The following is a 15405-nucleotide window of genomic DNA, read 5'->3' as shown; positions in this document are numbered from 1 at the left end:
TGTTGGAGCTGACAGATTGGTGCAGACGAGAACTGAGCCACTATCAATAGTGGGTTGTACCAACCACGAAGTATACTGCAACTGTCAAAGGGGCGGTTGGTAAAATGAATGGCCACTGCATAAGGGATTTCCTGGCGAATGACGGTTGAAGATGGTGTGTGGCGCGAGAGGAGCGGGTCCTAATTTGTTTGACTACCGCCGCTAGAATAAAACCAGCGTTTGTAAAGCTATGTAATAGGCAGGAGAAACACGAGGCGAGGACGCAAGATTTAACACCCATTCTGCGAGAGGAATCCCAGTTGGGTTTTACAAAGAGTCATTGGTCCCTGAGTTTGCATTTATCGCGAATCCTTCTACCAGCGCAAAGTGCCAAGCGACTGGAAAAAAGCGCAGGTGAGTCCTGTATATAGGAAGGGTAACAGAATGGACCCGCAAAATTACAGACCAATATCCTTAACATCGGTTTGCTGCAGAATTCTAGAGAATATTCTGAGTTCGAATATAATAAATTTCCTTGAGACCGAGAAGCTCATGTCCACGAATCAACACGGCTTTAGAAAGCATCGCTCTTGCGTAACCCCGTTTGCTCTCTTCTCACATGATATACTGCGAACTATGGATGAAGGGCAACATGTAGATTCCGTATTTCTAGTTTTGCGAAAGCTTTCAGCACTGTACCCCACTGCAGACTATTAACGAAGGTACGTGCATACGGAATAGGCACCCAGATATGTGGCTGGCTCGAAGACTCCTTAAGTAATACAACCCGTATGTTGTCCTCGACAGCGAATATTCATCGGAGACGGGGGTGACATTATAGTGCCCCAGTGAAGTGTGATAGAACCGCTGTTATTTTCTATACACATAAATGTTCTGGCAGACAGGGTGGGCAGCAGCCTGCGGTTGTTTGCTGATTGTGCTGTACTCTACAGGAAGATGTCGAAGATAAGTGTCTGTAGGTTGATACAAGCTGACCTAGACAAAATTTCTGGTTGAACGGCAGCTGGCTCTTAATGTAGAAAAATATACGTTAATGCTAATTAGTAGCAAAAACAAACCCGTAATGATCGAATACAGCATTAGTAGTGCTCTGACACATTCACGTCGTTTAAATATTTGGGCTTAACGTTGCAAAGCGATATGAAATAGAACGAGCATGTGAGGATTGTGGTCCGGAAGGCGAACGGTCGACTTCGGTTTATTGGGAGAAATTTAGGACAGTGTGGTTCACCTGTGCAGGAGACCACATACAGGACGTTGGTGCGACCTGTACTTGAGTACTGCTCGAGTGTTTGGGATCCGCACCAGGTCGGACTGAAATAAGACACCGAAGCAATTCAGAGGCGATCTACTCGATTTCTTACCGGTAGGTTCGATAAGCATGCAACTGTTACGGATATGCTTCGAGAGCTCAAGTGGGAAACCCTGGAGGGAAGAAGACATTCAGTTAGAAGAACATTACTGAGGAAGTTTAGAGAACTGGGATTTGAACCTGACTGCAGAACGATCCTACTGCCGCCAGCGTACTTTTCGGGTAGGGACCACGAAGTTAAGATACGAGAAATCAGGGCTCATAAGGAGGCGTATAGACAGTTGTTTTTCCCTCGCTCTATCTACGAGTGGAACAGAAAAGGACACAACTAGTTGTGGTAAGGGGTACCCTCCGCCATGCGCCGTACGGTGGCTTGCGGAGTATGTATGTAGATGTAAATGTAGGTGTTGATAGAATGCAGGGTGATTAAAAAGTAGTTCTTCACACTTTGCGGGTATAACGAGTGCATCAAAGTAAGAGTAAAATGTTAAATAAAGTTTTTTTCTGAATTGGCTTTATTTCCGAGCCATGATGCATAGTTAGGCATCACATCATGGGTCTGCTCAGGCTTTTAGGTGTACTAAACCGTGAAAGAAGAAGCAAAATAGAAACAGTGAACGGTCCAAGCTCAAGATGAGCAACGTCGATCGAATTTGAATAGCAACGGCGTCGTGGTTGTGAGGTCACGGTGTTGGACTACGAAGGAGGACATCCTTTTTCAAATCATCCCATTTCTTTTTCACAAAATTATGAGCTGTCCGTCCGGTCATCTACGTGCCTGTTTCCTGTATTCAGATTTGTGTCCGAGTCGAGGTGTAACGTCTGTCTACACCAGCGAAGTAAGAGACCTCCGGACGTACGCACATCCTATTTGTTCTATACAAGTACCACATGTTAAGACTCTTGCGTCTCGTTTTAGAAGTTTCGACTCTAGGATTCCTTTGTTGTAACATAGTTCACACTAGGCTCGCCGTCCTCTGGGGCTGCGTGTTTCAAATCCGACCTGTAATGTCTGGTGCTCTGTCTCATGGCTGTTTTCTCGATCTGCACTTCTGTTTCATCCGAAATCTTAAATTGTCCTTCGTTGAGTTTTCAGAAGCTCAAAAGCCGGATCTCAGGCAGCGTTGAGCTGGTACCCAGTGTCACGGTTGATGAAATTATCCGTGACCTTTATCTCGATGGAGTCTTTTATGACACTGTCCCAGTATCTTGGGGTCTGCGTGATAATCTTGGAGTCATTGTAGTTCATCGAGTGACCAAGTTCTAAACAGTCCCCTACATGGCTGATTTTGTTACCTGTATGAGTCTGGTATGCCTCTGGTGCTCCTTGTACCTGGTGTCCACAGTTCTGGTGGTCTGGCCGATGTGTGACATCCCACACTGGCACGGGATGTTGTAAATACCTGGCTTGCGTAACCCCAGATCATCCTTTACATTCTCCAGCATCGTCCTAATTTTATTGGGTGGGCAAAATATGCTCTTGATGTCATGTTTCATGAGAATTCTGCTGATCTTGGCAGAGATCGGTCCAGCATATGGTAGGTGTACTATCTTCTGCGCCTCTTCTGTTTCTTCTTCTGGAACCTGTGGCTGACTGGCAGATCGAAGTGCCTACTGGATGTCTCTAGATGGAAACCCATTTTTGCTGAACACCGATTATAAGTGTTCTATTTCCGTCGCCAAACTGTCGCGTTCTGACGGAGTATGCGCCCTGTGGACTAGAGTTCTGGGCATTCCGTTCTTCTGTGCTCCAGTACCATCGTGAATTTTATATTCGGGTGGCGTGAATTCAGATGGTCCAGAAAATCATCTAGCTTCTCCCTACCACGGGGCCAGATGACAAAGGTACTATCCATATGCCTGAAAAGGCACTTGGCTTGATATGTGGCCGATGTAAGTGCTTCCTCTTCAAATCCTTCCATTAATAGGTTGGCCACCACTAGTGATAGAGGGCTACCCATCGTCACCCCTTCCATTTGCTCGTAAATTAACCTCCAGATAGGGTGTATATTGAGGTTAGTATATGCCTGAATAAGTCGAGGAGAGCCCCATCCAACTTCTCTCCGGTAAGATCGAGTGAGTCGTTCAGTGGCACTCATATGAACAGAGACACCACGTCGAAACTGACGATGATGTCAGAGTCCACTAACAAGGGGAGGCCGCCAATTGTGAAATACAGATTCGATTCATACTACGCATAATAAAAGCTCATGGCCAGAGGTGTAATGTGGCAAAGCACCAAGATGCACTTCTCAGCCGTTGTCGAGAAAATCGACAGTTAAAAGAAACCGTTGCGGTGAAATACTCTCTACGGTTAATGATTTTCTACAGCGTCGTGGCGCAGCGGTAAGCGCTCGGGTTCGTAATCCGAAGGTCGCCGGATCGAATCTCGCGCCATGCAACCTTTTTTTTAGTATTTGTTTTTTATAATTCCCCGCAATCAGTTGCAACAATTATGCATATAATAAGTTGTTGAAAGTCGTTTGTCGTGGAAAAACTGGCGACTTCGAACATCATTATGTTTTCCGCAAACAAAGTTGTATTTCACAAATGTTATTAATTGTCTTCATAATGTTAACCACGTATAGTTAACGGAAGACGTAGAAACGATACTCCGAAACGAATACGTATAGCGTAAGTCAAACGTTCGAATTATAATAGAGACCCCACGAACACAAATTTGCTGTGGCAAGTATGAAATATAAACTCCGTTACTCGCTCGTTACATTTGAAGGACAGATGTTGAATGGACCGAAACGAGCCGCCGCATAACAGCGTAGTTGCCTGCTAACTTCGAAAGAAGGTAGATGTGGTCCCTAGCGCAACATATAACATCGTCGAAAATCAGTGCGGACGGGAGAGCTTTGGTACACCCTGTTAAAAAAAAACGGAAAAATGGAGGCGGTACAATTGGAGAGCGATCCGCCTTCACCAACATGCATAAGCAATATATATATATTTGAATTACAAAAAACTAATAATAAAAAAAAAATTGCATGGCGCGAGATTCGATCCGTGCGACCTTCGGATTACGAACCCGAGCGCTTACCGCTGCGCCACGACGCTGTAGAAAATCATTGTTCGTAGAGAGTATTTCATCGCAACGGTTTCTTTTAACTGTCGATTTTCTCGACAACGGCTGAGAAGTGCATCTTGGTGCTTTGCCACATTACACCTCTGGCCATGAGCTTTTATTATGCGCAGTATGAATCGAATCTGAATTTCACAATTGGCGGCCTCCCCTTGTAAGTGTAGTTCCTCAGCTGTTGTAGGAAGTCCTCCGAGTTCTGAATGTGGTGTGAACATCTGTCCACATATGGTGTCAGCAACTTTTTCAGGTATTTTGCAATAGGGTATAAGGCTGTGCCAATATTGCTAACAATAGGTCGAAGAGGATCCTCATTCTTATGAACTTTGAGGAGTCCATACAGTCTGAGTGGTACTGGCGCTTTGGGATGCAGCTTCTTGATGACTTGTTCAGGCAGACCCATCTCCTTCAGCAAAGCCCTGGTCTTTTAGTCCATTTTGTCTGTTGGGTCGCTTCCTATTGCTTTGTATGCAGGATCCTCCAGTAGCTGTTGTATCTTTCTGTCATTCTCCGTTTTCTTCTTGTCTGCTGACATCACCACAATGGTGTCATCCTCCTGGAGCTGCCTGAGCCCCACCCTTTCGTCGCCTGAGATGTTGGATTTGGGTGGCTTGGTCTTGGTGAGTGCCCTGCAGGTGTCTCTATGGATCTCTTCAGCCACACTGGAAGATAGGGTATTGGCTGCATGTTCAACTGCACTGATGATGGGTGCGACAGGCACCTTTCTGGGAGACACTGCGAAGTTTTAAGGTGGTCTCGTCGATCTGCTTACCACTCAGGTTGACCACACTCTGTTGTGGAGGCGCTCAAACTTGGCTAGTTGGCATGCCGTTGACTAGCCTAAGAGTCCTTGGTCCTCTTGTACAATTCTTGTGAAGAAGAAGGATGGCACATGGCCTCGTCCAGCGATGACAGAAAAAAATCACGAAGAAAGATGTCTTCCCACTGTCGCACATTCATGACTCCCTAGAGTGCTCGAAAGAAGAAAAGCGTTTCTCAGCTGTGGACATGCATAAAGTCTACTCGCAAATCGAGGTTGACGTGGCTTACACGAAAAAGTCTGCCTTCATAACTCCTGTTAACGTCTATGAGTTTAAAATTATTCTTTGTGGAATATGTACTGTTCCAGTGACCTCTGTACGTAGGAAGGACAACCTGCTTCGATACTTTAAACAGACGACGTGTCTTTGCTATCTAAATGAAACTGTCGTTTTTCGAAGACATTTGAAGAACATTTAGGCCTGAATCCTAAAAGCTGCATTTGTTGCCCAAGAAATTAAAAGTTTGGAGCAGGTACTGAATGGTTATGTAGTCCGCCCCAATACAGAGAAAATAAAAATGGTCACAGATTTTCGAACTTCTCGGCACATTCGTGATGGGCGACAATTTCTAAGAATATGCTCTTAATACTGGCGATTCATAAAGGAATTCCCTACCAAGGCACGAATTTTGCTAACACCTTCACGAGCCCTAGCATTGTATAACGAGAACGCTGAGAGAGAAATAAACACTGAGCCTGGTGGTTATGAGATAGGTGCAGTTCTACTGCAAATTTAGGAAGGTATTGGAAAGGTGTAGCTTACACTTGTAGAATAGTATCCAAATCCGAGATGACCTACTGTGCAACAGGTTGCAGCCATACTTATTTGGGAAACCTGTCACCGTTGTGGCAAAACACCATCCTGCATGCTGGCTGACTAATTTGAAGGATCCATTGGATCGACTGGCGAAACGAGCACTGAGGCTCGGGAGTATGACTTCACAGAGGTACACAAACTCAAGGATGGCAACTGTCTTTCAAGGAATCCTTTAGTGGAACACAGCAGCGTGAGTGAAACTTCAACTACATTAAATGCTGGGCAGGGAGAAGATCCAGCACTGCTGAAAACCATATAAGTCTTGAAGAAGGACAAAGGGAGAATTCCAACTAATTAACAGAGCTCTGTACAAGAGGAATTATGGTCCATTAGGGCTCAAACGGTATTCATTCTTCTACTAATTCAGAACTGCAAGCTTGTCGCAAGGATATTCTCTAGCATATAAGGTATCATAGCCTCTCGCTAGTCGAATGAAGACATGCCTTCACAAACCGTAACTGTCCTGCCAACCTTGCACAAAAACAAATCTCCTGTGCCTTATCTTTTCAGTCTCCCACCACCTCACAAAGTCCCTCCATCTGGCCACAGAGGAGCATTCCCCTCATAACTCAGTACCACCCAGGGCTGGAGCAACTGAATTAACTTCTCTAGCAGGGTTTCGACTACCTCTCGTCCTGTCCTGAATTGAGAAATGTCATTCCCACTATCCTTCCCACCCCTTCCACAGTGGTATTCCACTGCCCACCGAACCTATGCAATATATTCGTCGATCCCTACACAAACCCTGCTCCCAACACCTTACCTTATGGCTCATATGCCTGTAATAGACCTAAATGCAAGACCTGTGCTATACATCCTCCAACCACCATCTACTCCAGTCCAGTCACAAACATCACCTATCCCATCAAAGGCAGGGCTACCTGTGCAACCAGCCATGTTATCTACAAGCTAAGCTGCAACCACTGTGCTGCATTCTATTTGGGCATGACAACCAACAGGCTCTCTGTCCACATGAATGGCCACCCACAAACTGTGATCAAGAAAGAAGTGGACCACCCTGTTGCTGAGCACGCTGCCAAACATGATATTCTCATTTCAATGACTGCTTCACAGCCTGTGCCATATGGATCCTTCCCACCAACACCAGCTTTTCTGAATTGCGCAGGTGGTAACATTCCCTGCAATATATCTCACATTCCCATAAACCTCCTGGCCTCAACCTTCGTTAGTCATTGTCCTCACTCATCCATCCCCTTCTTCCCTGTTCCTTCCAGTGCTACACAGCCCTCATTCCTCCATCACGCCCAGTCTTCTTACTTCTCTCCTTTTCCGCTATCCCCTTCTCCCCATCTCTCTCCTGCCCTCCGTGTAACCGCCTGACTGCACATAGCTGCCCTACCCTCTTTCCACCTCGTCCCTGCATGCTCCCCAGCAGCATGTCACTGTCTGCCAGCCCTATCCCACTATCCCTCCCCCTCCCTCCTCTTTACCCCCGCCCAGTCACCATTCCCATCATGCACTGGTGCTGCTGCTCGCAGTGTGGCCACACTTGCCTGAGACTGCAGTCATGTGTGTGTGAGTTGCGTTTGTGTAATTGCGCTTGTGTGTGTATGTCATCTAATTTTGAAGAAGGCGTTACTGGCCGAAAGCTATATTTGCAACAGTCTTTTTGATGTGCCTATCTGCGACTCAGCATCTCCACTATATGGTAAGTAGTAACTTTCCTTTTCACAATATTGTTACATTCCATCCTGGATTTTCCATTGTAGTATATTTTAATGTGTTCAGAATTTTCCAATGTACATACTCAATTTTTCTTTGTTCATTGTTTCCTCATGTAACTGCTTGTGTGCCATGTGTTCCATGTACAGACAATTTTACTCTATCATATATCAATAGAAATGGGCTGCTTCGCAATAATCATAAATTTAACTGGAGTTTATCGGGTTTATTTCTATTCCTGTGTCACTTACGAAATTAAATGCCCAAAGGCAAGTGCTATATGTGTAAACTAAGTTGATACTCGACACAGTGGGAGTGGTCGTAAAGGCATTTCCCATTTACAGTTGCTCCCATCAGTCAATTTTCCGAGAGTAAACTTAGATTGCGCTTATAGCACGTGCCTTGTATTCTTTTACAATCTGAAGTCAGTCTTCAGCAGGAACGATTGTCAGTGTAATGCAAAACTGCAATCAATATAAGCCTCTTCTAAGCTGTAGTCAGCAGGCACCTTTTCCTGTTCTTTGTATGCCTTACACTTAGAATGAAAGTAGTGGTGTGGAGACTCTGAAGCAGCTTGCTGGTTATCAGACTATGTTCGACGTGCTTGGTACATCTTAATATTTCAGGTTTTGTGTGGAAATGTGCTAGATTATCAGACGGAGCCATGAATGCTTATTGGACATGATCTTCCAACAATGAAGATTAATTATACATGCTCCAAGTCAGATCAAGAAAATGCTAGAAGTAACAGTAATCTTGAATTGTGTTCAGGTATTCATTTATGCTCTAATTTTTTCCGTTTCGCAAAGTAATCATATCCTACTCTTGAATATGTTTATGAATTGTAGCCAGATTGCTACTTGTATATAAACTACTTCCTGGGTCAAAAGTTTATGTAGAGAGGGGTACATATTAAGAGCATTATTTTGAAGACATATTTTCAGATACTCAGATCATTACCCAAAAAATGTGGGTGGCCTACAATGTGTAAATCATTTTCGATATTTGTGGCCTGGTGGTTTTCATTTATTAAGTGTTCTGCCAAAGGGGAGGGCGTGCTACTACTCTTTAGAGCTCTCATGAGTACTGTGTACCTTGTTCGGATATTCTTGTATATTTATCCTATTATTGGAACAGACAGAAGGTGGATGGGAGTTGGTACGCACTTGATCTAATGAGTTTGTCTGGAGATCTGTTGTCTGTCATTATTCTTTTTCATGTTCTTCTTTGTACTGTATACTGTTCTTACCCCTTGCTTCATTGTGTTTCCAGTTCTATGTTTTACTTTCTTAGTATGTGTTTGTGTGTACCACCCGCTTCTTTTTCCAGATGTGATGTAGTCTGTTGTATTATCAGTGTACTCAACTTCTATGTCTTCTGCCTGTTCAGTTGTGTCCTTCTGTGAGTGGCAAATAATTACATTTAATATCCCATATTATTTTACGCAGACACGGACCAACAAAAGAAGGTTTTATCTGTACAATGATTATGTTTACACAACACAGAGATTAAGTTTCTCTTCATAACCAATATCAATAAAGCTAATTAGATAGTTAAGTTATACGAACTTACGCAGTTAGCGTAACAGACGGAAAGGAAAGGAAAATCATTATCAAAGTGTAAATATTTATAGAAGCAGATATTGTTACGACATTTCACACCAATAGTTTGAGAATACATTAATCTGCTCGTCATTCTGCCATCAAAACTTTGCAAGAACATATTAAAACATTAGCAAACCCAGTAATCATTCACAGTTGCTAATTATATATGAGAATTGGATATAAATGCTAATCTCCTTCTTCCTCTAGTCTCTTACACCTTCTCTTCCTCCCCTCTCTTTACCCATATCCTCCTCCTCCCTCCTCCCCCCCCCCACTCTGTCCACTTCCTCGTCCCTACCTCCCTACCTCTCGTCCTAACACAACTCTCTCCATCTCCTTCTCTACCTTCTCCCCGTCCATCTTGTCTCCCTCCTCCCTTAAAATGAATGGTTAAATCGGTACACAGGGTATGAGAGAGATCTCTCAAGCTGCTGGATCTGTTAAGATAGTAACTTCATACAAGTTAATCTACAATCGAATAGGATTACGGGGTTTCAGACAATTCACATACCGCAGTAGCATTGTAGTCATAAACCGGTAAACCATAAATACAACTTTCTTACTTTCTGCAAAAACCGAAAGCGAGGAAGGAAAAAAATGACACATTGTTGTGTATACAGTTTTTATTCAAAATTGTAAATGATAAAGAATGCTTGTGGGAGGAACAATTTGTCCAGTGGTATCAGTGCCCAGATATTGTAGAGGCAGAAACCGAAATCAAACATTTTCATAGTACAACAGAGCACAACATTTGCTTCCTCGCAGTCGATTTCAACACAAAATCTGTTCAAGGAAATACCGGGTGGTTATAATTAAATTTTCTCTATTTAACACGGTAACTAATTACCGTACGAGTACCAAACTTGGTAGCATTAATATCCAGAGTATGGGGTGCATGATTTCCATGCGTCACACCGCCACCGTCCAGTTCCAACTGTGGCCACAATGTGCCATGATCAGTCATCGTGATTCATAGCCTCATAGCCAAGTTGCACCACTGGTGGTTGATGAAATCGCTGTTGCTATGGCAGACAACGCTGTCACAATTCTCGATCGTCAGGCAGTGCGCATGCTGCCGCACGACAGTTGATCATCCCGTAGTCCACTGAACGGAAGGTGCTTCGAATCATTTTCAGATGGTATCCTTACAAGATCCATATCGTACAGCAGCTTGCACTGGCAAGGATTGAAGTTGACGAGGGCTGGTCCTGGACCATCCTATGAACAGACATAGCTCATTTTTCTCTGACAGGTGAGGTGAACACAAGAATTTCCGAGTGTGGGGATCTTCACCTCCAGTCACTGTATATGAAGTTCCTCTGTATGGTGAATGTGTCACAATGATATGGCATCACGGCTTCTTTCATGACTGGCCCATTCTTTTTTGAACAGGTTGGCGCTCAAGGACGAAAGACGTGCAATGTGACTGGCCAGCGTTATTGCGATATGCTTCGCCAGCATGTCATACCCGCCCTACAGGAGAGAGACGCATTGAACTGAACAGTTTTCATGCTATATGGGGCCTCACCGCACATCGCTCGTGAAGTTCACTTGCTTCTCCGAAACACATTTGGAAACGATCGAAATATCAGCCGATCGTTTCCAAATGCTTGGCAGGCACGACCATCTGACTCACTCCCTGTGATTTCACGTTGTGGGGCTACCTGAAGGACAGAGTTTACTAGGAGCGCATTCACACATGTGCTGCTCTGAAGTGCAGCGTATCAAAAGAGGCAGCCAGTATATCTACGGACATGCTTCGTTCTGCTGTGCAGAATGCAATCCTTCGCTTTCAAGCTCTACTGGACAGTGATGGACGCCATATTGAGCCTCTATTGTAACAGTACCGGTATGTAATGGTATGGTGTGCCGTAGCAGCAAATTAAAATTGTTTCACTTGAATTGATTCTACATTATTTCTCTTCCCCCTGTTCTTGACATTAATGCTGCCAAGTCTGATCCGCGTACGGTAATTTGTTTCCGTGTTATAAAGTGTTAAATAGGAAAAGTTCAATTACAACCATGTAGTACATCATCTGTACCCGTCGGAATGTTAATTAGAGTATCGGCTAAAAATTTGTAGTAAATCGGTCAAGAATTTTTTTGAGATTTTTCACTTACCGTCAGGTTAGAGGCCTTGGAGAGCAAATCTTTGTTTGGCACAATGAGTAGCGGCATTCCTGGACAGTTGTGAATAAATTCTTTTTGGAATGTATTCTGCATAATTCCCGTCTGATGATATGTTGCCATTTGTCTGAGGAATTTTGATAGAATTCTTGATTTCCGTAGCATTTCTGGAGAGCATTAAAAATCTTAATTGTCTATTCAAGTACATTCACACGAAGTGATTGTCAGAAAACAAATGGGATAACTACACTGTGCTAGTAATCTGAATATCATAAATTATTTTGAAACATGAAAAAACTTAATTTAGAGATACGAATGGCTTTCTGACTTAGAATTAACATCGCCATGTTGACTACATGTACTTTGATTAGTAGCTTCTTTTACTGAGGCTGAGTGCAGCAGCCTGTCATCCGTCATGTGGTGTCTGTGAACAAGTAGGGCTCAATGCTGGGCGAGCAATCGACTGTGGCTTTGCTAAAGGAGACGTGATTACACATATTTAAAGTAACTTTGATGAGCATGGGGGTTTACAGCCAGTTAACTTCCGAATAGCGTCCACTATTGTAATGGTCATCGTTTTTCTTCTGTTATGATCGATAAGCGCAATACGAATTACTCATCTCCTCTCTTGCAACACTTGAGAGTCGAAGCATGAGGTACACATGTCGTGTGTCATGTTAAGCGCATTTGACAGGTTTTCAGTTTGTGGTCCCCAAAAATTTACTTCTTTACGAACAGCAATATCGGATGGATACCTTCTTCGACTTCCTACTTAGTACTTGTTACATCATGCTGAGAGTCGTTTGCAACCATATTCTGATAATTGAAGATGGATGAAGGGGGTCGAGGGTTTCATTACCGCACCGAGGCAGGAAGGCTACAGAATCTGTCGGACAACCACACAGTAGCCTGGAATGTTTTACTATGTTTAATAGTGCCGGTCGTCCGTGAAAGTGCGAATTTTACGATGGAGTTGTGTCACTCGATCAGCTAAATAATCCTTGAGGCGAACTAACGTATTGTGTAAGAAGTAATTAGAATGTAATTATAATGGCTGAATAAGAATGCCATCCAGTATTCACGAGTACTTTCTTTTATTCTATTCGGGAACTTAGACATTCTGTTCTATTTCCAAGCTTCATTATAAAACTAAAATACACTTATTTCCTAGTTCCTCAAGAATTCTCTCCAATGTTACCATCACACGTCTTCGGGTAGGTACATTTTACCACTCTGAAGAAACTTCCCTGTATTACTTGATTTTATACGAAATTGGACACAATTTAGTACCTTGACACCATCTACATCTACACCTACATTCTGTAAACCACTGTAAAGTGAATATAAGAGATTCCTCCCGTGTATGACGTATGGAGTGTAGGAATAATTACTGCTGAATTAACTCTGTGCACACCGCAATTAATCTTCCATATCCGTATAGGCCGATGAGACAAAACATTATGACCAAGTGTTTAGTAGCGTGTTATTCCACTTTTCAAACACAGTACAACAGAAATTCTGCTTGAAATGGCTTCTGTAAGTACTTGACGGATTCCAGAACTACGTGACATCAGGTGTCTACACACAGACGTCAAGCAGCTCCCGAAAATTGCGGGATGACGGTTTACAGGCGTGCAGCTGGCGCCGGATACATGTTCCGGTAGGTACAGATCAGGCACACTTCTTGGCCAAAACATCTATATGAGTTCACTATAATGTCTCTCAAACCACTGTAGCACAATTCTGGCCTTCCAACACAGACAGTTATCCTGCTGAAAATTCCTCGCCGCAGGGGGAGGCTTGAAGCGTGAAGAGATGCCGATGGTCCGCAATAATGTTCACATAGTCCACTGCTGTCATGATGCCTTCGACTACCACCTCGGAACCCACGGAAGCGAACTCAGTGTTCCCAATCGTCTGCCCACCATTCCAGCGGTATCGAACAACAATGTCAACCGACGATGAGCGTCGTAATAATTCGTTATAAAAAAAAAAAGCACTCCGTCGTCAGGCCACGAGTGGCCTACCGGGACCATCCGACCGCCGTGTCATCCTCAGTGGAGGATGCGGATAGGAGGGGCGTGGGGTCACCACACCGCTATCCCGGTCGTTATGGTGGTATTCTTGACCGAATCCTCTACTATTCGGTGGAGTAGCTCCTCAATTGGCATCACGAGGCTGAGTGCACCCCGAAAAATGGCAGCATAGTATGACGGCCCAGATGGCCACCCATCCAAGTGCCGACCACGCCCGACAGCCCTTAACTGCAGTGATCTCACGGGAACCGGTGTATCCACTGCGGCAAGGACGTCGCCTAATTTGTTATAAAAATACGTTAAAATGCATAACCACAAATTATTGATATATTCTGCAGTATTCACTGCGAGAGACATGAATGAAAAAATTTTTATGCTGTATGTATCTCCTAAAAACAGTTTTTGTGCTATATGTTACATATGTAAAGTGGACGTACATTGAAAGTTGAAGAGCTTTGAAAAGTTAACGAACTTAGTCAAATTAAGCGTGATTTGCATATTTTCATATTGTATGCTCGATAAAATGATTTAAAATGGTTCAAATGGCTCTGAGCACTATGGGACTTAACTTCTGAGGTCATCAGTCCCATAGAACTTACAACTACTTAAACCTAACTAACCTAAGGACATCACACACATCCATGCCCGAGGCAGGATTCGAACCTGCGACCGTAGCGGTCGCGCGGCTCCAGACTGTAGCGCCTAGAGCCGCTCGGCCACTCCGGCGGCAAAATGATTTAAAATTGTAAAACTGTTTATTGTAAAAATGATCGTCAGATCAAGGTAATCAAATGATAACATATTTCACAATCAATACTTGTGAGTAGCGGGAGAGTGAGCAGTTTGAAGACTCCGGGAAGGTTTTTTTAACCCGGTTTTTTCCCGTCACCTGTAACCTAAATAAAGGAAAAAGCTAATGTTTACCGGGATTATTCAATCTTATCAAGCTGTTCTCACTCGTCAAGTGGTGTAAGGGCGGAAGATAGAGCAATGCCCACAGTAGAAATACTTGAAACCTTGTAAAAAAGGAAAATGTTATTTCTAACAAAATGAATGTAAATTACCAACCATTGTGAAGTGATATGTTGTTGTTGTTGTGGTCTTCAGTCCTGAGACTGGTTTGATGCAGCTCTCTATGCTACTCTATCCTGTGCAAGCTTCTTCATCTCCCAGTACCTGCTGCAACCTACATCCTTCTGAATCTGTTTAGTGTATTCATCTCTTGGTCTCCCTCTACGATTTTTACCCTCCACGCTGCCCTCCAATGCTAAATTGGTGATCCCTTGATGTCTCAGAATATGCCCTACCAACCGACCCCTTCTTCTAGTCAAGTTGTGCCGCAAACTCCTCTCCAATTCTATTCAATACCCCCTCATTAGTTATGTGATCTAACCATCTAATCTTCAGCATTCTTCTGTAACATCACATTTCGAAAGCTTCTATTCTCTTCTTGTCTAAACTATTTATCGTCCACGTTTAACTTCCATACAAGGCTATACTCCATACAAATACTTTCAGAAACGACTTCCTGACACTTAAATCTATACTCGATGTTAACAAATTTCTCTTCCTCAGAAACGCTTTCCTTGCCATTGCCAGTCTACATTTTATATTCTCTCTACTTCGACCATCATCAGTTATTTTGCTCCCCAAATAGCGAAACTCCTTTACTACTTTAAGCGTCTCATTTCCTAATCTAATTGCCTCAGCATCACCCGATTTAATTCGACTACATTCCTTTATCCTCGTTTTGCTTTTGTTGACGTTCATCTTATATCCTCCTTTCAAGACACTGTGAAGTGATATATACGAGTAAAAACTAAGAACATTCATTTCAGTACAGACATTGACCGCTTCTCGGCAAAACAAAGATTATTCAGTGTAAAAGAAGGAAAAAATTTCTTTAATTCAAAGGTTC

The 15405-nt window shown here is 43.4% G+C and overlaps 1 protein-coding gene across 1 annotated transcript in view; it reads right to left on the bottom strand.

Annotated features, from left to right (window-relative positions):
- LOC126235406 (glutamate receptor 2-like) overlaps positions 1-11502 on the bottom strand; it is an 82376-nt gene extending 70874 nt beyond the window's left edge. The window contains exon 1 of the mRNA XM_049944128.1: positions 11446-11502. Coding sequence (XP_049800085.1) covers positions 11446-11502 — 57 coding nt within the window. The remainder of the gene's footprint in view (positions 1-11445) is intronic.
- Positions 11503-15405: the final 3903 nt, after the last annotated feature.

This window comes from Schistocerca nitens, chromosome 2 (genome assembly GCF_023898315.1).
Source record: "Schistocerca nitens isolate TAMUIC-IGC-003100 chromosome 2, iqSchNite1.1, whole genome shotgun sequence".
Lineage (NCBI taxonomy): Eukaryota > Metazoa > Arthropoda > Insecta > Orthoptera > Acrididae > Schistocerca > Schistocerca nitens.
This window is presented reverse-complemented; position numbering and strand designations above follow the sequence as displayed.